Raw genomic sequence first — 22,551 nt, 5'->3', positions numbered from 1 at the left:
TCCCTTAGTATTTCCTCGACCCCCTTTAACAGTACGGTGTTTCCTATGACTCAAGAAAGAGAAAATGAAAGTACGACAACGAAAGTCTTCATGCTCCATGTTCCTCGAATGAATTCCAAGTCTTCAAGGTCACCCCAATTCCTTCACTTTCAAAGTCTTCAGAAATCCAAAGTCTTCAGACGAAGACATTCATTTTTAGGGGTCAACTTTCTCTGTAAATATCAAACTCCTTATAGACTTATAGATCTGTGTACACTCAACAACACATTAATCCCTTAACCTATAAGTCTTCAATACACCAAAATCACTAAGGGGCACTAGATGCACTTACAGTTAGGCAACTGAGAAGCAATTGTAGGCAACTAATTACCAATAGTAGGCAACTAGGCATCAATATAGGCAATTTATATGATTTATATGCAATAGGCAATTTGAGCAACCATGATAGACAAGTTGGGATAATATTACCAAACTCACAGATACACATAGTGTAGTGAAGTTGCTTTGTATGTAGCACTATAGATGCCTTATGTTTTGTGTGATTTTTCTCCTTTTTGCGCAAACCAACCTAATAGTCAGTCCAACTAGGCGAAAAAGATGAAGTTGCTTCCCTATAGCACTATAGTTACCTCAATTGCATCCAAAGTTGCCATCAAAAAAAGTTTAACAAAACCTACTCATATGAGATCTAGTTTTGAAGAACTCGTCGTCAGAAACCTGACGGTGAAAGCGGAACTGGATTTTGATGCTTGAATCAAAAGTTATGGCTTTTACAACTTTCTAAACCCCAAATAAATGCACTTGAGGACAAGATTTAGGCTGATTCAATCGGCACCCATGTGCGCTACGGATCCGGCTTGCCTGCTCCCTCCCCATGCTCCCATCCGTTCTCCCACTTCATTCTACGGCTGTCTTTTTTCTTTTTTTCTTTCTAATCTAATCATCTCCCCCCTGATTTTAAGGGGGTGGGGCCGGGCCTTATTTTGTTCCAATCAAATCAAGCCACGTACACGGGAGTACGGATGGGCACACGCGCGGGGAGTAGGCAAGTCTCGTCCGTGCGCTACAGGGTGTGGCCAAACAATTTCTTTTCTAGCGTAGACAGTTGGACACAAGGACATGGACTTGCTATGTACGTCGATGCGCTCCAGGCAACAAACGAGCGCAGCGGCGCTCCCTAGCCACGTCCATAAAACTTATACAAGTCAACTAGAAAGAAAAAAAACTTGTACAAGTCGCTAGGGCGTGGCAAAAAGGATAATGGTGTAAAATGCTTGCAGCATTGGGGTCAGCATAAGATTCCCCTTGGAGCATATAGATTTTGAGGAGCCCACGTCTTGTTTTGTCTTTGTTCTGATTCCCACTTTATATGCTCCTTGAAGTAAACTTCTCCCGGAATCGCATACTTAGGTTTGGGTTTTGGAACTAGAATCGTATGCTTAAAGGCAGACCGGCCGGCCAACAGTCATCATCTGTTCCCATCGAGCTTGTAACACCGATCGCTAAGCACGTGCTTTCGCCATATTCCCTTGCAATGGGGCACACATATAGCACGACAAATGCCTCGCTCTCCATCCAGTGATAATAATAGTAACTCTATCTACTATAATAACAACAATTAGGGAAGCGGATTGTAGCACTCGGGTGCTCCACGCACCTATACGAACATTAAATTCAAAAAAAGACAGAGAAATTTAAAAAAATTGAGATTTTGGGATATCAAACCTGAGTTCCCGATCTACTCCAGTGTGAAATTTCGTGAAAATTTACCAGAAAATGTATTCGTGGTAAAAAAAGACAAAAATTTCCTATGTGTAAAAAAACTGTTTGGATGGATTTTTGTTCGGACAGTATTTCCTTCGCCACGGATACGTTTCGTGGTATATTTTCACGAAACTTCACACGGGAGTAGATTGAGAACCCAGATTTGATATTCCTAAATTTCAGATTTTTTGAATTTTTTGGTATTTTTTATATTTAATATTTGTATAAAGGTGTGGAGCACCCAGGAGCTCCTGTGTATTTTTCCAACAATCAGCTGCTAATCTAATGATATAATTTTCATATTATATATCTTACATATTATTAATCTTATCAAATAGTCAAAGGCAACCTCGAAAAAAGTATTAGGCCCTATATATATATATGAAAGGAGGGAGTACCAAATTTCGGTGCTATAGCCCATCATCAGCAGATTAGCAGCAGAGAGCATCATTCCATGTTAGTTCTGTACCCTTTGCTGAGACCTTGACCAATCGCGAACAAACACCAAAATATTTTCTCGTTGGGCCGAATCAAAACCTCCCTCCGGCCGGCCGGGCGGGTACGCATGTCTGGCGCATGCACTGCATGCAAACCAAACGGAGGCTCTGATGGAGAGGGTGGCCGTCCTCCAAGGGCCAAGGCGGGCAACCCAGTCCACATGAGCATATGCTGCGTGGTCCGTGGTGGCGCGACTTGTTTAAGGGCCGAGGCCACATGCCTCCGAGGGGTCTGGTTGTTGGGTGGCGGTGCGGCAGCGGGTCAGAGGGTGAGCTGTGCGGGCGCGGCCGCGGGACGCGGAGGTGAGGAAGGGGACATGGAATCTCTCGTGCTCTCCACTATTCGTTTACCGCCGCCTGGTTCGCCGGTCGCCTGCTGGTGCGGTCGTGGCGGACCGGCGAGCCTGGCGCCCGGCTGGCCGGCCGAGCCGGGTGCGGTGCGCAACGCGACAAAGGGGGCGGTGCGGGTGCGACCTCGGCCACGTGGAGGCGCCGTTCCTTGCGTGGGTCTTGGCGAAATGGCGAATCATGCACGGTCCTCTTCTCTTCCCGGCTGCTCTCTGACACCACTCTTGGCTCCTTTTCGGTTGGATTAGATTACCGTTCTCTCTAAATGAAAGTCACTGCTGTATGCTGTTCGGCATCTCTAATGCCAACGCATCATGAATTACCGTTCTCTCTAAAAGAAGGTCACTGCTGTATCTGAATTTTTTGAACACTGGAAAACATTCAGATCCTAATGCGACATCGACATTGCGGGGAGGATTCGATTCACACCGGAAAACATCTCAATTATATTCTGCTTCTTGTCTTCAGAACACAAGTTCAGTAGATTCAGAGCTGCGGTGGAACTGGGTTACAACATATTTTGGTCTTTTGACGTTGACTCCCGAAGAACAAATTAACTCGGTCAAAATGACTGATCTCAATTAACATATATTTTTACATCAAACTAATGAGATCGATCTTATCTGAGGTCAGAGGCCAACGATGAAACTAATGAGATCGATCTTATACAGATGGACTTCTGAATGTTAGAAAGCAAATCAGATTCAGGTTCAGTTTCTGAACAGTGGAGCTTAATTACAGGAAAGAAGCATATATGATGACTTAGGAGTTCGATGCTCCATCAGGTCCTCTGCTCAGCGAAGGGCGATTCTGGAAGAAGATGGCACCGCCCATAAAAGAAATAGCATATGACCTCTAAACCTTTTCTGGATGAGATGAATGCACACAAAGTAAAGCAAACACAGCCAACAAAAGACACAGGAGGCATTTGTTAACGAGGTTCGGCAATGTGCCTACGTCCCCGGGAGCCGAAGTGCGGCGGCTCCATCCGTATATTTCCTTATCCACAGTAAAGTCAGTACATCAGCAGTATATACCCAGGTATTTTAGCCTATTTTCTGTACACAAACACAGCTGTCCAGTTCAAGGGATTGTTTCGCATTGATCGTCTTATCGGATATGGGCGAAGCTGCTGCTGAACATGCCAGAGTGCGAACCCTTGGGTGCAGGCTTGGCTACCTCAGGAGTGCCAAACACGTTCCAGAAGCGGAGGGTCTCGTCTGCAGCAGCAGATGCTACCGTGCAACCATCAGGACTCTGCAATTCCACAGCATGGCAAGATGATCAGATCAGGCAATGAACAAACAAGTTAACATGTTGATAGTATCTGTAAAAGAAATGGCGAGAAAGATGTACCTGCGCCATGAAGAGGACACGGGAGGTATGGCCAGTGAGTTCGGCCATCTTGACCATGGAAGGGTACTTCCACAATGTCAGCTGGTTCTGGGTGAATCCGTGCGAGCTCAGCAGCTCTCTCTCATTCTTGTTCCACAGAAGGGAGCACACCTGCGATCCAGTATCAACAGAGTTCAGGCATGCACCGGTGTGCGTGTTCCAGAACTTGATGCAGCGGTCGCTGCCGCCACCGCCAGTTGCCAGCAGGTTGCTCTGGAATGGGCACCATGCGAGCGCCTTCACGGCGGCCATGTGGTCCTCAAGCCTGTGCAGCCACTGGTTGCGGCCCGCGGACGGCATGGAGGATGCCATCGACACGTCCCAAATGTGCAAAAGGTTGTCGTTGCCACCGCTCGCCAGTTGCTGCCCTGAGCCAGACCACTTGAGCCCGCACACCTCCTGGCTGTGCCCCTGGTACGTCTGCACGGCATGGTCCCTGATCCTTACGTCGTTGTTCACGATCCTACCGTCCATGCCGCCAGTCGTCAGGATGTTGTTGTTCCATGCCAGCGAACCGACCCTTGACTCATGCACACCTTTCAGAGTCCTCAGCTGCATACAACGAAGAAAATAACGATCACACACTAAGCATAGCAATTATATTAAATGATTTATCAATTTTCATTAAATCTTATAGAAATAATTTCTTCTTTCGCAGGGATTTCAGGAAAAAAGTCTCTTATCATTTTTTATTCTATCAATGGACAGAATCTGAAGACAAGATTAGTTATTCTTCATCTACGAATATCCAAATTTTGTAATTCAGCATCTGATCAAGCACATTCAGGCACATAAATAACATTTTTTGATGCTGGACAGTGTATACAAAGAAGAATGTAATTCAGCAGATCAAGTAGTTCAGGCACATAAATAACATTTTCTGATGATGGACAGTGTATACTAACCAGGCGGTTGGAGCTGGTGTCCCAGAGCTGAATGTCAGACGAGTTGAGCCCAATAGCAAGATGCCGGCCATCAGGAGCCCAGCTGACGCTGGTGATGGGGCCGTTGTCCTCCTCGACTGTCACAAGCTCAGACGTGGATCCACTGGAGGCGTCCCACAAGTACATGGTGTCGCCCAGCGCAATGGACAACACGTTGCTGCTCCCCCAGTCCATCAGGTTGAGGTAGTAGTCGTCGACGAGGTCCGGTGCATCCAGAGTCCTCTCGGCAGACTGCAATTGTCAATGGACATCACATCAGTAACCACCACTACCAAATGCTACTACACCTATAGCTTCAATGCATTAGTAGAACCACAAGCTGCGCATGCATACCTGGGGAATGTAGCGCCTCTGCTTGGCCGGCTTGGCCTGGTGAGAAGAAACCGTGTCGGCAGCGAAGACGTTCTCCGGCTCCGGCGGCTTGTTCCTGAAGGCGAGGATCCGCGTCCGGTTGTTGAGCAGCTTCTCCGCGAGAAGCCTCCGGTACGCCTCCTTGGAGGGGGACGCCGCGATGGCCGCCGCGTTCTCCTTGTCCTTCTTGGTCTCCGTGAGCAGGTAGTGCGCCATGTCCATGTCCATCGCCGACCGGTCCGGGATGAACCTGTCCCCCTGCGCACACAGAGAGAGAAGAGACAAAAACACCATGTCAGTCAGGCATTCCATCGAACAGCTCACGCGCACAACGAATCCACAGGATCTGGGAGTCGGGGCGAACAACTTACGTAGCACTTGGCCGCCGGGTTGCGCGAGGTTGTGCTGAGCGGTGGCATGTAGGGGCGGGATCCGGCCTCCTGGAGCGGCGGGCGCTGCACGGCGGCGGCGGCGCTGCTCTTGCCGGAAGAGATCGAGTGGGATCCTGCGTCCATGTTTAGAAGAAACAGAAGAAACAAACAAACAAACAAACAACAGAAATCGCAACAGGAACTGCAACAGGAACGCGGATGAGCAGATCGATCGGATGAACAATCAATACGCGAGCTCCCCCGAAAGGAGAGGGAGGCGGCGGCGAGCACGAGAGGGGGGGAGGGGGAGGAGAAAGCCACGGATTGCTCGGTGACTTGTGGGGTTTAGGGATTTGACTTCGAGCTGTATTTGTAGGGATCGGCGGCGGGGGCCGACCCAACGGCTAGTCGCCACGGAACAGAGATTAGAGCCGTTGCTGCCCACGGTTTTAGGGTTTGGTGCTGGGCTCTATGGGCCTTCCTCCCTCCCTCCCTGGGCCGGAACCTTTCTGAGGGGCTAAAATGTTATGGTTTTCTAAAAATAGCTAAAGCTTAGCAGTCAAGGTTCCCCTCAAAAAACAACTCAGTTGTCAAGGTTTTATTATTTACCAAAAAAATGGCTAGTCTAATTTGGTACCAACTCAATATACCACGGTATTCCGCCGGGGCGTCTCTGCTTGCGAATCATATGTTGGTACGAAGAATGTTTATACTCTGAGTACACGTTGGAATGAGAATGTCCATCCAGTTTTTTAGGGAATGATCGTCTAGTACATTCCGGTGCTTTTTTTTGGACCGCAATAACCAACGAACGTTCCGTGCTGAGCATGGCAATTGCGAACGCTTTTTTATGGCGGGTTCTTCAAACACACATGACAATTTCTTCAAGAACACACGGCAAATTTTGGCAGATAGAGGATTTGTTAAATTCTCGCTTGAAGAAATTGTCATACTCCCGACGCATAAATTGCCACGAAAACGTTTGCGTTGCCATGGTCCCCAACAAACGTTAGCTGAATAACATTACTTTTTTTTAGTTGGCATTCCGGTGTTTTTTTTGAGAGAGAAGGCATTCCGGTGTTGTTGAGTGTGCATAGAAGTGAGCACCGAGTAAAATTATTGTACTCCCAAAGTAAGACACGCCATTCCAAATAGTTCGCTCGCCAGTACCGCAGCCTGCAGATCATCGCAGCAAGAACTCGGTGACAGTTCGCTCGCCAAGTACCGCAGCCTGCAGATCATCGCAGCAAGAACTCGGTGACATGTCCCGACCAGCACGCCCATGACTAACTCGTGCATACTGTAATAACTAACTGCACATGCATTGGCATCCAGTCCCAAATCCAGAAACAGGAAAATATTTTTCTTCACAAGAATATTCTTGCGTTACAGTACAGGGCAGCATCCAGAATAATTACAGGCCTTTTGATTTTCTTTCTACCTGAACTTTGTTACAGGCTTTTCAAGCATCGGATCCGAAACAAGTGGCTGGGATCAAACCACGCCAAAACAGTCGTCTCATGTCGATGCAGCGAGTTCAGTGACTCGAGAGTCCACCGTTCGTATCAATGGTACCACGCCTTGGGCGTGCTCACAGAAGAATCCGTTGACGACCTGCCATAGCACTCGGGATCTCTTCCTTCAGGTCGGTCATTATCATCGAAGGGAAAGAGAATTATGCAACTACAGTAGATAATAATACCATAATCTCCATAGGTTGGCAGGCAATCCATCCCAAGATTGACCATGAATTAGTTCCAACATGGTTCTGTTGACAGATCGCTCAGTTCTCACAGGCACAAAGCCACCCAAAGCATGGAGGTTGAACTCCTGCTCCCTGTATCTTGGCTCCTGATAAGTCAAAAGGATGAAAAGATAGGATAACAATGTCGTTACCAGATAGCCACGGTAGTTCGGTCGTCTTGTTATGTAGATGACTTTGAGAGCAGCTGTACGATTCAGTTATATGCACTTCTGCAGAAGAAATTCAGACAAAACATATGTATTTAGTTCCAACAGATGTAGCTTCCAATTCCTGTAAAAGTATTATATGGAAAAGAAGGCTTCCAGAAATGTGATAATCTGCCAGCGACGAGCCTAATGTATAAAGAACATTTCTTGATAAAAAAAAGTATGATGTACAAGCACAGGCATGCTTAAATTGTGCTCCCTCCGTTTTCATTTACTCCGCATATTAGGTTTGTCTAAAGTCAAACTTTATATACTTTCAACAAGTTTGTAGAAAAATATATTAACATATACACCACCAAATCAATAGCATTGGATTCATCAGTGCATATATTTTCACATCACAGAAATTTGTTACTGTAAATATTCATATTGTTTTCTACAAACTTGGTCAAACTTTATAAAGTTTGACTTCAGTCAAAGCTAATATGCGGAGTAAATAAAAACGGAGGGAGTATGTGCTAACATGGTTAGCTCTCCTCAGATGCAGGATGATGCTCACCTTTAAATTCTCCAATATTTTAAGTAGTCGTACAGTTTGTTTCTCCTAGCGAAGTGTACCGGTACATGCATAAAATACGGAAGAATGGAGAAGGCATGACTTGCATTTCCCAACTTCCGGCTGGAATGAGTAACAGCAAAGATGCCAAGTTCAAAGAGTGTGAGTTTCCCATCTTTCAGGTCTTCTGTTCTTAATGATGAAGATATGATAGCCCTTAGCCTTGACGGTTTGACCTCCCTTGCACTGTTCAGAAGACACAATTAGGAAATGATTGCTATTTGAGGTGTTCTGCTATATGCTCATAAGTTCTACATGAAGATCAAAAACTGTTGTTTCCATGCCTTCAGTCCTTCACATGTCAGTTACATTTTGCTTGCTAGTTCTCACCATAGTCTTCTCTAGTCCCTACATATTATTGGCATAGCACCCCAACTCGTTCTCGACGATGCTTTTGAGCTACTAGTTTCTGAGCAACATTTCCTTCATTTGATCTGGCAAAAAGAATTAATCTTGGTAATGCTCTCTTCACATCTCTTCTCTTCAAGCTTTTAGTGCTACTGTCAAGACACACATCACCCCTACTTTTAAAGAATTAAAAAAATGCCCTTGAAAAATGGGATCATAATGTTCTGCCTTTTGTTCAGAGAACTTACTTTTAGCTTTATAAGTTGAAACACTTTCAGCAACTTCTGATTTCTTGCACTTTCTGAGAAAATTACAGCAACACGAGGGATATTTAGGTCACTACCCATGATTTTGTATTAGTCTCTGCTTATTAACTGGTAAGGTTAAGGTAGTTGAAGCACAAGCTACCAAGATTAATATTTATAGTATGATACCAATAAAGACACACTGGAGTTTGTTGGGTCTTGAGGAAGCAAAGAGGCTTCATGTCTCGTCCAGTGTGCTAATACAGCTTCTCCTCATCGAAAGAAGAGACAACCAGATGCCTAGCTTAAACTCCACGTCTTTGCTTTCTTCCGAACAACCAACACGACCAAGGCGAGCTGCAGCCTTCTCTATCTAACAAACAGATTGTCTGTTTCATTCAAGTTGAGTAGCCTTTTTCCTAAATATGCGTGCTTGAACCAATGATTTTCTCTATTTTAGATCCAAGCTATTTCAGTTGATCACTTCTAACATGCTACTGTGTCATTTGTTCATCAGCTTTGTCTCTTCCATTTGGTTCCTTTTCCCCCAAAATTGTACTACTTTAAGATACATCTTTGAGGCTCCTTGGTTACTAACTTCTGTTGTTTTAGATATTGAGTGAAGGCACCAGAGGCCAGAATGATTGCTGAGGGAGGTTATTTTGATGGTTCCAGAGATGCTATCCTCATGGCAGGATCACTGATTCACGATTCCCTGGACTCTATTTGTGACAATACAGAGATTGAGCAAGGAAACTTCCACGGTCCCTCCTTTTTCATAGAAGATATATGCAATCCAACCAATCTTACCTCTGAGTCTGCACGAACAATCAACCATATACAACATCGGGCTGAATTTGACATGGATCAGGATCTTCACGGCCACATGATACAAGAGACCCAGGTAGAAACTTCAAATTGGGTTCCTGCAATGTTCGGTACCCAAAATCATATCATCAGCCAACAGTCGATTGAACAACAAATGGATGACTATGATGCTGCATCATATCCAGATGGTGCTCACACAGCTGCACCTGATCTCCTAAATCTTCTACAGATCCCAAGGTACAGTATGACTACTGCATTCCCTTCGACAGAACATATCTTTGGTGATCCAGGGCAGAATGCTGGCAACCAATTGGACATCAACAATGATGTTCTGGGAAGAGCAATTCATGACAGTGGGATGATGCTCGGTGATTCAACTCTACCATTACAATATAATGACAATCAATCTCACCTATTCAAGGATCTCTATCATTCACTTCCGCAAAGTTTTGGGCTGTTCTCCAGTGATGATGAGAGAGATCGGGCGATGGGGGTAGTAGGAGCTGCAGGAAATATTCTCCAAGAGATAGACGGGAGGCAGTTTGGTAGCCCAAAACTGGGAAGAAGTAAGAAAGGTGGCTTTGGCAAGGCAAAAGCTAACTTTGCAACTGAAAAAGAGAGGAGGGAGCAGATAAATGTGAAATATGGGGCTTTAAGATCACTGCTGCCAAGCCCTACGAAGGTTTGTTCAACACATCTTCTCTAGATTTTAAATGGTTTTTGGTTCTCACAGTTACAGATAAATCACTTAAACGGCAACTAATGACATGAATTTTCTACAAAATTCGCTATCTTCTATTAGTTTCCAGATCTGGCGCCATTTCAGTATGAAGCCAACAATATTTTCTAAGAGTATAAAAAGAACCACTACCACTGGCATTTAGGAGGTCAAAACAAACCTGAACTTTTTCATATTTTTTTTTATGTTTTCATCACCAGCAAGCTTTTACAAAGTTCCCTAGTTACAACAGTCCACCTAATATAAGTTCCACATAGATGACATACGTTATGTTGGGAAGTGTATGCTGGACCTTTCTGTAGGTGAATACTGGAGTTCTCGGTAGATTTAGTTGACAAATTGATGTGCATAGATCATTAGTATCCAAAGACAACAAATTCGAATGCAACTCCTTAGTTTATGCAGCATAAATACATTACCATTGTTAGATTTTTAGGATCTGTCATTTTTTGCTTAGCCGAAGATAAAACAGTTGTGAAACACTGAAGATAAAACAGTTGTGAAACAGAAAAATAATCTTACATAGATCAAATGGGATTTGATTTGACATATCCAGCATTACCTTATCACCAACCGTACTGATCCTTAAGAGGTATCTTCAGGCTATCTAAGGCAAATAAGAAATATGGAATCATGACAAAACCTTTTTAAATTGTGTACACTTCTTGTATTTCTCGTGAATGTGATGTTATTGGTTATTACAATATTTTTCTGTAGAATGACCGAGCCTCTATAGTTGGAGATGCCATCGAATACATCAATGAGCTGAACAGAACATTGAAGGAACTGACAAGTTTGGTGGAAGGCGATACCAAACATAGGATGAAGAGGCTTAAGTTGGATGATGCAGCATGTGACAACGGAGAAAGTTCGTCGCTGCAGCAAGTGAAGGACGATCAGGACAGTCAGCTGAATGGAGCTATAAGGAGCTCATGGATACAAAGGAGGTCCAAGGAATGTCATGTTGATGTCCGCATAGTTGGTAATGAGATCAACATCAAGTTCACTGAAAAGAAGAAGACTAATTCTTTGCTTTGTGCTGCAAAGGTTATAGATGAGTTTCGTCTTGAACTCATCCATGTTGTTGGGGGGGTTATTGGAGATCAACGTATATTCATGTTCAACACAAAGGTAACAATCAAATTTGTTTACTCAAAGCAACACATTGGCCCTCTTCCCCGTTTCTACTGCATTAGCACACATGGTTGTACCATTCTGCTTGACATCTGTTGCCTACTGTGCAGATATCTGAGGGCTCCTCGGTCTACGCCAGTGCGTTGGCTTCGAAGCTCCTCCGAGCTATGGAGATGGAGCACCTCGCTGTCGATATCTTCAGTTAGCTTAGCCACCATGACGGAGATTCACTGGTGCACCAGAATGGTCCATTATGTTAGCCCTACCATTACCAAAGTGTGAGCTTACTAGAAGTAACTAGCCGACCTAGAAAATACTTTATCTTCAGTGAGTGCTGCTGAATTTTATTTTATTTTTCACGAACTGTCTTCTTGCACACTCGCTGTAATGATCTGATGCTTCTGATTACGAATTCACAAATTAACTTGCACATGTCTTGGGTTGCAACACTTACTTCAAAGTTGAGCCCAAAAGGGGAGATGGGACTGGTGCTTTAGATTCTTACCACCTTGAGCCCAGCATCTGAATGCGGGCCACTCTTCATCGCTCGCCCGACCCATGGAACACCCGCTGCACGCGTATCGGCGAGATCTGGATGAAACGCATCGAGCAATCTGATTGTGAGTAATGCAATTATGAAGGAGGGGGTGGTATTAGTTTTACCAGTCGGATTGATTCGGGCTGCCTGCGTACGTACCAGCAAGATCGGCGGCGCTGCGGGGGTGGGAGAAACTGGGGCGGCAGTGGGGTGGGGTGGTTGAGCATGGTTCCAGTCAGGATCTGCCAGGACTTCACTCTTCAGGAGAGGAAGAAGGCCTATGGTTTCACATGAGCTTGAGATTAATGTCCGGTGAGAACGTACTTGGTCGGCGGGTAGCAGCTGCCTCTGACTGCGGTGGCCGGCGGCGGAAAAGAGTCGTCGTCCGCGTTTGGCGCCCGTGTTTAGGGCAGGGCCGGAGCCCGCAGAGTAAAAAAAAAAAAAAACGAGACCAACCCGGGCTAGACCAACTGGAGCCCAAGTTGCCTTCCACCTTACGGTATTTTAAGGCTCGTTGATATTTTAAATTAATATATAAAAGTCGTGTAACAATTACTAGAGCATTTAGAGACATTATAATCACGCACTATTCGAGCCCTCTCAGGCCACTTGCGTTTGCGGCCCTTAGATATCTGAAAATGAGCATTTCTGGTCGTTGAATGACCATCCCACCACGCACGGAGCGCCTCATGTCATGGGCCGCTACTCCGGGAACAATATCGGACACCTTCTGTTTAATTGGGCCTAACGGGCTAACTATGAGGTCCGTCCCCCCAAAGAAAAGGTAGAACGTGACCACTCCTTTCCCCTAGGGTTTTCGCCTAGGGTTCCACCTATCCTCCGGCGCTCTTGCCGGAGTCCACGTAAAATCTCTCCGGCTGCCGATCTTTTTGGCCGTCGGTGAGATCTATCTTCTTCCGTCGTGTGCGCGTGAGTGCATGGCGGATCCAACGACTCATGTGCAAGGAGGGAAGGAGGGAGCGATGGCGGAGGTAGTAGCGATGGCGGCGGCGGCCCGGCCAAGTGGATCAGGGCTGGCGAGAGGAGGGGCTGAGATGAGACTAGGGGGAAGGATAGGCAAGATCAAAGTTCGCAGGACGTGCGGAACCAGGCAGATGGGTTCGAGGAGGAGTATGGCAATTACCATGGCCCCGATCCAGATCTGGAAGATCAATTCGCGGGGATGAAGTTGCATGGCCGGGAGGAGGAAGAGCTCGATTTCTCGGAAGAAGTGGATGAACTCATAAAGGATGTGCGCTGGCTGGCTCTATTTCGCGTACACACCACAAAGCCTTTCAGCCATGCCGCACTGATGACACAGATGCGTAATGCTTGGGCGGCGGCACAAGGGGTCACCTTCAACGTCAAGGGCCCAAACTTATTCTTAGTTCAATGCCACTGTTTAGGTGACTGGAGGAAGATCATGGATGGGGGGGTCGTGGCTGTTTAGGAGGGCTCTGGTGGTGCTACAAGAATATGATGGTTTTTCATATGTCAAGGGATACAGACTAAACAAGATACCGGTATGGGCAAGAGTGAAGGGGCTGCCAGATGGCCTTACAAGGAGGAGAGAGCTAGCCGAAAAAGTTGCTGCAAAGGTGGGGGATCCACCATTCAACGTGATCATGAATGAGGGAAGGATAAACCCGGCGAGTACCCTCCGAGTTAGGGTTTATGTGGATGTCAACATCCCACTGGTCCGGTTTGTGCCAATTACTTTAAAGGAGTACAAGAGGTATAGTGTCTACTATGAGAAGCTCCCAGACTTCTGTTTTGCATGTGGAAGAATGGGACACCTAGCTGATGAATGTGGTGACGGGGTTCATGACCCGAGAACCTTCGAATAGGGGGAGTGGTTGCTTTGGGAGCCGGAGATGCCAACAACCCAAGGTTTAGGGGGGCGAGGGAGAGGTGATGGAGGAGGAAGAGGTAGAGGGAGGGATGCTGGTAGAGAAGACAGGGGAGGTCGAGGAGGAAGGGGTTCAGGGGGTGGAAGAGGGAGAGGTGATTTTGGAGAGGAGGTGTTTGCTGCTGGTACACAGCGGACGGAGATGGATGGTGTGGATTCTGATCCCAGGGGCCAGTTCGGCGAAGAGGGAGGGGAAAAAGGAGCCCGCAAGCGGCTGGTGGCGGCAGATGGAAGCGTTAATGTAAGGGGCCAACCGGTCCCGAATTTAGCTGGTATAGTGGCAGGTTCGGTCTTATGCATCGAGGGTGCTACCCCTTCAGGAGCAAATGAACCGACATCAACGCCAGAGAAAGTGCAGGTGGTGAAACGGAGGAAGCGAGATGAGGGGATGGTTGTGGATGGAGCTGAGTACACATCTAAGGCGGCCTCCGGAGAGGAGGACCGCCGAGCCCAATGAGGACTATGTGTTGGAACTGTCGAGGAATTGGCGACCCTGCGACAGTTCGTGAGCTCCGCGATCTTGTGGAGGCTAGTGCGCCGTCGGTACTATGCATTGTTGAAACTCAACTGGCAAAATACCGAGTGGAAGGTTTGGCAAGTAGATTAGGTTTTAGTAGTAGCTTTGGAGTAGGTAGTGGTGGAAGAAGTGGGGGTTTGTGCTTGCATTGGAAGAATAATATCAATCTCAAAATAAAAACTTTTTCTCAGTATCATATTGACTCGGTGATTTCCCAACCCGAGGAGGAACCTTGGCGTTTATCTTGCTTTTATGGAGCTGCAAACAGGAGCTTGAGGTACAAAACATGGGATACGATGAAGATCCTAAGAGGTGAAAACACTCTGCCTTGGGTGTGCATGGGGGATTTCAATGAGATACTTCGTCTAGAGGAACAAATGGGACCAAATGAACGGGACAGTGCACAAATTACAGGTTTTCGTGAAGCAGTTGATGTCTGCAACCTAGCTGACTTGGGGTATAAGGGCTTGGATTGGACTTTTGAGAAGAGAGTTGTGGGGGGAGAGTTCTTCCGTGTCCGGCTAGATAGAGCCCTAGCTGTTGGAAATATGCCCTAGAGGCAATAATAAATTGGTTATTATTATATTTCCTTGTTCACGATAATCGTTTATTATCCATGCTAGAATTGTATTGATAGGAAACTCATATACATGTGTGGATACATAGACAACACCATGTCCCTAGTAAGCCTCTAGTTGACTAGCTCGTTGATCAATAGATGGTTACGGTTTCTTGACCATGGACATTGGATGTCGTTGATAACGGGATCACATCATTAGGAGAATGATGTGATGGACAAGACCCAATCCTAAGCCTAGCACAAGATCGTGTAGTTCGTTTGCTCAGAGCTTTTCTAATGTCAAGTATTAGTTCCTTAGACCATGAGATTGTGCAACTCCCGGATACCGTAGGAATGCTTTGGGTGTACCAAACGTCACAACGTAACTGGGTGGCTATAAAGGTGCACTACAGGTATCTCCGAAAGTGTCTGTTGGGTTGGCACGAATCGAGACTGGGATTTGTCACTCCATGTAAACGGAGAGGTATCTCTGGGCCCACTCGGTAGGACATCATCATAATGTGCACAATGTGACCAAGGGGTTGATCACGGGATGATGTGAGTTACGGAACGAGTAAAGAGACTTGCCGGTAACGAGATTGAACAAGGTATCGGGATACCGACGATCGAATCTCGGGCAAGTAACATATCGATAGACAAAGGGAATTGCATACGGGATTGATTGAATCCCCGACATCGTGGTTCATCCGATGAGATCATCGTGGAACATGTGGGAGCCAACATGGGTATCCAGATCCCGCTGTTGGTTATTGACCGGAGAACGTCTCGGTCATGTCTGCATGGTTCCCGAACCCGTAGGGTCTACACACTTAAGGTTCGATGACGCTAGGGTTACAGGGAAAGTATGTATGTGGTTACCGAATGTTGTTCGGAGTCCCGGATGAGATCCCGTACGTCACGAGGAGTTCCGGAATGGTCAGGAGGTAAAGATTTATATATAGGAAGTATGGTTTTGGCCACCGGAAGTGTTTCGGGCATCACCGGTAGTGTACCGGGACCACCGGAGGGGTCCGGAGGTCCACCGGGAGGGGCCACGGGGCCCCGGAGGCATACATGGGCCAAGTGTGAGAAGGGACCAGCCCCTAGGTGGGCTAGGGCGCCTCCCCACCAAGGCCCATGCGCCTGGAGAGAAGAGGGGGCAAACCCTAGGGCAGATGGGCCCTAAAGGCCCATGCCTGGTGCGCCTCCCTCTCCCCCCCACTTGGCCGCCACCCTAGATGGGTTTTGGGGCTGCCGCACCCCTTGGGGTGGAAACCCTAGAGGGGGCGCAGCCCCCTCCCTCTCCCCTATATATAGTTGAGGTATTGGGGGCTGCAAACACATGAGTTTTCCTCTCCCTGGCGCAGCCCTACCTCCTCCTCCTCCTCTCCCGCGGTGCTTGGCGAAGCCCTGCGGGATTGCCACGCTCCTCCACCACCACCACGCCGTCGTGCTGCTGCTGGACGGAGTCTTCCCCAACCTCTCCCTCTCTCCTTGCTGGATTAAGGCGTGGGAGACGTCACCGGGCTGCACGTGTGTTGAACGCGGAGGCACCGTTCTTCGGTGCTTAGATCGGAATCAACCGTGATCTGAATCGCTACGAGTACGACTCCCTCATCCGCGTTCTTGCAACGCTTCCGCATCGCGATCTACAAGGGTATGTAGATGCACTCCCCTTCCCCTCGTTGCTAGGTTACTCCATAGATTGATCTTGGTGATCCGTAGAAAATTTTGAATTTCTGCTACGTTCACCATCACTAGCCACTTCCAGTTAGTCGGCTTTGTTCCCTTTTGCATCAGTTGAACACCTCACCGCAGCAAAGTCTGACCATAGCCCGATCGTCTTGTCAAACGAGTTGGAAGATAGAAGCTTGAGGCACTCACTGAAGAAACCATTCCGCTACGAGTGCGCATGGGAAACTGACGACAGGTTCGGTGAGGCACTGGGACAAGCGTGGGAGGCGTCACTCCCAGCAACTACAGTAGGCGATTTGGCGCACAAGCTGGACAATGTTGCAGCAAGTTTAAAACGGTGGAGCAGACACACGTTTGGCTTTGTCCGGCAGGAGCTGAGAGAATTGCGGCAGCAGCTGGCGACTTATCGAGCTGACCCGTTAAGGGTTGGTCCCGGCCCTGACGAGAAATGGGTGCAGGACAGGATTGTCAAGCTGTCCTTCCGAGAAGAGGTAATGATGAGGCAGCGAGCCCGAGTGCAATGGCTATCAGAAGGTGACGCAAATACGAAGTATTTCTAGAAGAAGGCAAGTGCACGCAAAGCAAAGAATACTATCAGCAGTTTGGAGCGCGGCGATGGAACTACCTGCTCAGATCCACGAGAATTGGCAGATATGACAAGTGCATTTTATGAAAAGTTGTATACCTCAAAGGGCTCCATTGGGATCGAAGAGGTGTTGTCCCATATACCAAGAAGTGTCGATGCAGCAATGAACGCCCGTTTGAACGCGAGGTACAGTAGAGACGAGGTAAAAGAGGCATTATTCCAGATGTTTCCCACAAAGGCTCCGGCCCCAGATGGCTTCCCGGCACACTTTTTTCAACGGCATTGGGATCTTTGTGGCGAGGAGGTGACAGGTATGGTCATAAGACTGCTTGAAGGAGATGATTCACCAGAGGATATCAATAACACGTTCATCGTTTTGATTCCCAAGATTGCAAGTCCAAAAATATTAGGACAATTTCGGCCGATAAGCCTTTGTAATGTGATCTACAAGATTGCTTCCAAGGTTTTAGCTAACAGGCTGAAGATTATCCTTCCGGATGTGATTTCTGAAGAGCAGTCAGCTTTTGTCCCTGGACGTCTGATTACGGACAACTTTATTACAGCATATGAATGCCTGCATTATATGCAAATGAGAAGGGTGAAGGGTAATCGTTTCTGTGCACTGAAGCTGGACATGATGAAGGCCTATGACAGGCTTGAGTGGTCGTATCTCAAAGCAGTGATGCTGAAGTTGGGTGTTAGCCCGAGATTTACTGAAACTATCATGAGGTGTGTATCTTCGGTTTCTTTCTCAGTACTTTTTAATGGTGGAATTCTAGATGCTTTCAGGCCATCACGGGGTTTGCGGCAAGGGGACCCTATTTCCCCTTACTTATTTCTGCTGGCGGCTGAAGGACTCTCTTGCTTACTGAAAGCTCAAGAGGGAGGGATTAGAGGAGTTTCTGTTGCGGCCACAGCGCCGGCGGTAAATCACCTCCTCTTTGCGGATGACAGTTTGCTTTTCTTTGAGGCAAATACGGAGAGTGCAGCAAAAGTCCGGGAGTTGTTGAAGAAATATTGTGATGCGTCAGGCCAACGTATCAACACAGACAAATCGTCCATCTACTTCAGCAAAGGTGTGCCAGATACATTGAGGAATGAGGTAAAGGGGTTGCTTGACGTGCATAATGAATCTCTGTCGGAGAAATATCTTGGGCTACCCACCGATGTTGTTAGTTCAAAGGAAGGGTGCTTTCGGTACCTAAAAGACAGAATATGGAAGCATGTTCAGGGATGGATGGAGAAGTGCTTATCTGCTGGAGGGAAGGAAGTTCTAATAAAATCGGTGGCACAATCCATACCAACATATTCTATGGCTTGTTTCAAATTGCCAAGAGGTTTGTGTGAGCATATTAATGGTCTACTCAGGAAGTTTTGGTGGGGCAGCAAACGAGGAGAGAGGAAAATGGCTTGGGTGTCCTGGAATACTATGTGCAAACCCAAGTTTATGGGAGGGATGGGGTTTAGAGATATTGAACTCTTTAACCTAGCCTTGTTAGCCCGACAAGCTTGGCACCTTCTACAGGACCCCGATTCTCTAAGCACGAGGCACGGTACTACCCACAATGCAGCATCCTTGAGGCTTCTCTGGGTAGTCATCCTTCTCAGGTTTGGCGCTCTATTATGGAGGGAAAGGAGATCCTAGCACTCGGAATCATCAAAAGAGTGGGAACAGGTGAGGACACAGATATCTGGAGTGATAACTGGATACCACGTGACTATAAATTGAGGCCATTGTGTGCTTTGGGGGCTGATCCACCTCAACAGGTCTCGGAGTTGATCGATCCAGTCACGAGAACGTGGGATAAACATATGCTTGACGAACACTTTGTTGGCCCAAATGTGGATGCTATTCTAAATATCCCGTTGAGCGCAAGGCTGCACGATGATTTCTATGCGTGGCACTATGACAAGCGGGGTGTCTTCTCGGTCAAATCGACGTACATGATGCTAACGGGCATAAAGTATCAGAGGGAGGACTGGATAGAGCACGACCCAAGCACATCTGATCATGCCTCCACTAAGCGGGAATGGTCCAGTCTCTGGAAGGCGAGGGTGCCGTCGAAGGTCAGGGTGTTTGCCTGGCGCTTGGCACATACCTCTTTGCCAACCGGAGCAACTCGCCACCACCGGAAGATGGCAGACACAGCGGCCTGCCCTTTATGCAATGCACATGAAGATACTTGGTGCCATTCCTTGTTTGACTGCCGCATGGCACACTGTGTGTGGGCACTTGGTGAAGAAGAGGTGCTAGAACATGTCATATCTAACAGATCGCCGGATCCCAGGTTGTGGCTGTTCTGGTTGTTTGAGATACTAAATGAATCGGAGCTTGCAAAAGTCTTGATCACAATGTGGGCTATATGGTGGGCGCGAAGGAAAGCAATCCATGACAACGAATTTTAGAGCCCATTGTCTACTTTTTGTTTTATCACAAGGTATTTTCAGGATCTAGAGATTGCAGTGAAGCGGGGAAACCCGACCGCTACGACGGCCGTTGGCACCCGGCCACGGGCAAAAGCATGAATTCCGCCGGAGGAAGATGAAGCTAAGTTCAATGTTGATGGGGTATATCGAGGCAGGGCCATGTTGGTGCAACAACGGTGATATGCAGAAACAATGAAGGTCTTTTCCTGGGGGCTTCGGCAGTGGTCTTTGATGGTTTGAACGATGCAACTGCATTGGAGGCGCATGCGTGTAATGAGGCCTTAGCTTTGGCTATGGACCTTAATCTAACTCGTCTGCTGATTGCATCGGATTGTTTGGAAGTGGTGAACAATATAGGCACAGCAGCTGCAACTCACTATGCACCGGTGTTACATGAAATATCGGAGAGGAGAAGGGATTTCCACCATGTCAAGTTCAAGTTTGAACACAGAGAAAATAATTTCGAAGCTCATGCACTGGCGAAAGCGGCAACTTCTCTCGCTGTAGGTCGCCACATTTGGCTAGGGACATTACCAGACATTATTTGTATTCCGATGTTGATTACTGCTTAATAAAGTCCCTAGTTACCCGTAAAAAAAAAGGTAGAACGTGAACCACTCGCGTGTGAGCCGTGATGCGATCCATAGGGTGTGGCGGAGGTTTCGGTCAGGGCTTGGTGGCTCTCATCATGGCGATCGCCCGTGCGTTCTGACAGACGCGAGCGACAGGGCCCTGCGACGCTACAGGTTGGTGGAGTGGCTAGCGAACCGTTGGCTGTCGATTGGAGTCTCGCGCGGATTGAGGCCATTAATGGCAATCGATGCGTGCAACTCGCCGGCGGCCGATAACTACAGTTCAGTTACCATGCCGATTCAGCTCCTCCTTTACTCCATGCTCGTCCATATAATCTCCATAGTCCGGCTGCTCCTTCCCAACTCTCATCTTTTCTTCGGCAAAATCTTCTGTCGCAGTCATGGTTGACGCATAGGTCACTAATTCGTCTTCCCCGCTGTGAAGTTTTTCCTCCTCTTCCCCCAATTTTTCATTGAATTTTAGAACTTTATTTCATCTGTGTTGTTCTCTCTACTCCCAGATGGATACAGGTTCTCTAGCTACACCAATTCGGTTATGTCGGGTTCGAAGGTGATGCACTGCTTTCGACTACACTGTTTTGTTTCCTGAAAGTATGTATATTTTTTTGAGCGTACGCAAATTACGTACTTTAGCTTTATAGAAGGAGAGAAGAACAAACATACAACGAGAACTATCACTCATTGCGAACAGCGAGCGTAGCAACACCACAGACAACACACACGCGCGCACACACACACAACTACGACGCCAAAGAACCTACCCAAAACCGCGAACCTCGCCGCGTCTCGACTAACACCGGTCATCTCCGAAGAACAGCAACTCCAGCTTCCTTGGATAAACCAGCGACGACCGTACATAGCGCCTGAGAGGAGCGATCCAGGCAGTCGCGAACACCGGAGAAGTGCATCAAAGGGCCTCTCGTCTCACAGCACAATGCTCTCAACAGAGAAACGGCGTCAAAGACACCGCCATCATGCCAATCCTGCGAATCAAGGCTTTCGCCCCGGAGACAATTACCGCCACCGGGCAACGAAGCAAATGGCAGAACACACGGCGACGCCTCCAGGAAGGGAAATGACATCCACAGATGCCATCGTCGCCTGTCCGACCAAAGCCGAACATGATTTTCATCCGTAGCGCTGCACATCTCCACGCCGCCAAGATCATGGCCAGCCCTGACCGATGCCTCACACCGCCGACGCTGCAGCAACATGCCATCGAAGCCACACCAACGAGAACCACTCCAACCTCACTGCCGAGGGAGGACGCCTCAAGCCACCGCCTGCGGCACAAACGAAGAACCGCAGCATCCGCCGAGCGGTGCAAGGACCAGAGCCACCACGACGACCTTCGCCTGCACCAGGGGACTGCCACCAGATCCGGCTTGATCCGCACCTCGAACCACTCTCCGACACCAACTCCGTCGAGGCATCACCGCGCGCCTCACACGGCTGCAGCCGAGCGCCCGCTGCCCGCCAGGACCCTTCCTAGCAGGGCCTCGCAGCGCCGCCGCCTCCATGTCTGCGCTCATGCCGCCGCCACAGACGGTGCCCGTGCACCACCAACTCCCACCAGCCTGCTGCGCCCTACGCCAGGCTCCAGACGACCGCCGCCAGCACACACCCCACTGCGAGCCCCGCGCACCAACCACCAAGAGGAGCCGGCAACCTCCCAACCCGCGCCAGATCCGGATCGTGGGATATCACGCACAGAACGCCGAAGCCGACCGCCGCCGTGGAGCCATCAGATCAGGAAGGAAGAAGACGTCGTGCCGCCGACCTGCGCGGACCCCGCCGCACGCCCGAGCGCCGGCGCTACCGCGGCGCCATCAGATCAGGAAGAGGAGGAGCCCGCGCCTCGCCGCCCCGCGCAGACCACGCCGCCGCCAGCGCCGCAGCGCCACCAAGCAGGGGAGCCACGCCGCCCAGATCCGCCGGTGGCCCGACGCACGCAGCCGCTGAGCCGAGCGCTGCCGCGAGGGCCGGCCGTCCCACGCCGCCCAGGAGCCTCGCGACAGGGGAGGAGTCCCGCCGCCGCCGACGCACGCGCGGGCTTTGCCCGGCACCATCCCCTGGCGGCGGCGAGGGAGGAGGAGGCGAGAAAGGGGGAGGGACGGCGGCGAACTAGGGTTCCGCCCGGGCCGCTCGCGGGAGCGGCACGGGGGTTTCGTCCCACGTTGTATGTATGTATTTTGTTTAAATCCCCAATTCTTCCAATTGATCAAAGTGCAACTGG

At 48.5% G+C, this 22,551-nt stretch overlaps 2 protein-coding genes and 1 pseudogene across 3 annotated transcripts; 1 reads left to right on the top strand and 2 right to left on the bottom strand.

Annotated features, from left to right (window-relative positions):
- Positions 1–3,536: 3,536 nt before the first annotated feature.
- Positions 3,537–6,090, bottom strand: LOC109731941 (cell division cycle 20.2, cofactor of APC complex). The gene is made up of 5 exons (XM_020291119.4): positions 5,671–6,090; positions 5,282–5,557; positions 4,910–5,179; positions 3,966–4,556; positions 3,537–3,866 (listed from the first exon to the last, which is right to left on the bottom strand). Exons 1-5 carry the CDS (start codon positions 5,812–5,814, stop codon positions 3,720–3,722), a joined length of 1,428 nt encoding a protein of 475 aa, XP_020146708.1. The 5' UTR covers positions 5,815–6,090; the 3' UTR covers positions 3,537–3,719.
- An 867-nt stretch (positions 6,091–6,957) lies between these two features.
- LOC109731949 (uncharacterized) lies at positions 6,958–8,312 on the bottom strand (annotated as a pseudogene).
- A 317-nt stretch (positions 8,313–8,629) lies between these two features.
- On the top strand, positions 8,630–11,998 carry LOC109731948 (transcription factor EAT1-like). 2 transcript variants are annotated; one of them, XM_020291126.4, is made up of 3 exons: positions 8,630–10,300; positions 11,075–11,488; positions 11,602–11,998. In XM_020291126.4, the coding sequence occupies exons 1-3, from the start codon at positions 9,431–9,433 to the stop codon at positions 11,695–11,697; spliced, it is 1,380 nt and encodes a 459-aa protein (XP_020146715.1). In that variant the 5' UTR covers positions 8,630–9,430; the 3' UTR covers positions 11,698–11,998. The 2 variants fall into 2 exon arrangements, with proteins under 2 accessions (XP_020146715.1, XP_073357997.1); XM_073501896.1 differs by having other exon boundaries at positions 11,075–11,998.
- Positions 11,999–22,551: the final 10,553 nt, after the last annotated feature.

This window comes from Aegilops tauschii, chromosome 6 (assembly GCF_002575655.3).
Source record: "Aegilops tauschii subsp. strangulata cultivar AL8/78 chromosome 6, Aet v6.0, whole genome shotgun sequence".
In the NCBI taxonomy this organism is placed as follows: Eukaryota; Viridiplantae; Streptophyta; class Magnoliopsida; order Poales; family Poaceae; genus Aegilops; species Aegilops tauschii.
Note: the sequence above shows the minus strand (reverse complement) of the source record. Positions and strands in the feature narration are given on the sequence as shown.

Excerpts from the sequence above, each read along its gene's own strand:
- LOC109731948 (XM_073501896.1), top strand. The coding sequence starts at position 9,431 with ATGATTGCTGAGGGAGGTTATTTTGATGGTTCCAGAGATGCTATCCTC. Across the intron at positions 10,301-11,074 it reads TGCTGCCAAGCCCTACGAAG|AATGACCGAGCCTCTATAGT; the intron begins GTTTGTTCAACA and ends ATTTTTCTGTAG.
- LOC109731941 (XM_020291119.4), bottom strand. The coding sequence starts at position 5,814 with ATGGACGCAGGATCCCACTCGATCTCTTCCGGCAAGAGCAGCGCCGCC. Across the intron at positions 5,180-5,281 it reads AGAGGCGCTACATTCCCCAG|TCTGCCGAGAGGACTCTGGA; the intron begins GTATGCATGCGC and ends TGACAATTGCAG. Across the intron at positions 3,867-3,965 it reads GTGTCCTCTTCATGGCGCAG|AGTCCTGATGGTTGCACGGT; the intron begins GTACATCTTTCT and ends GTGGAATTGCAG.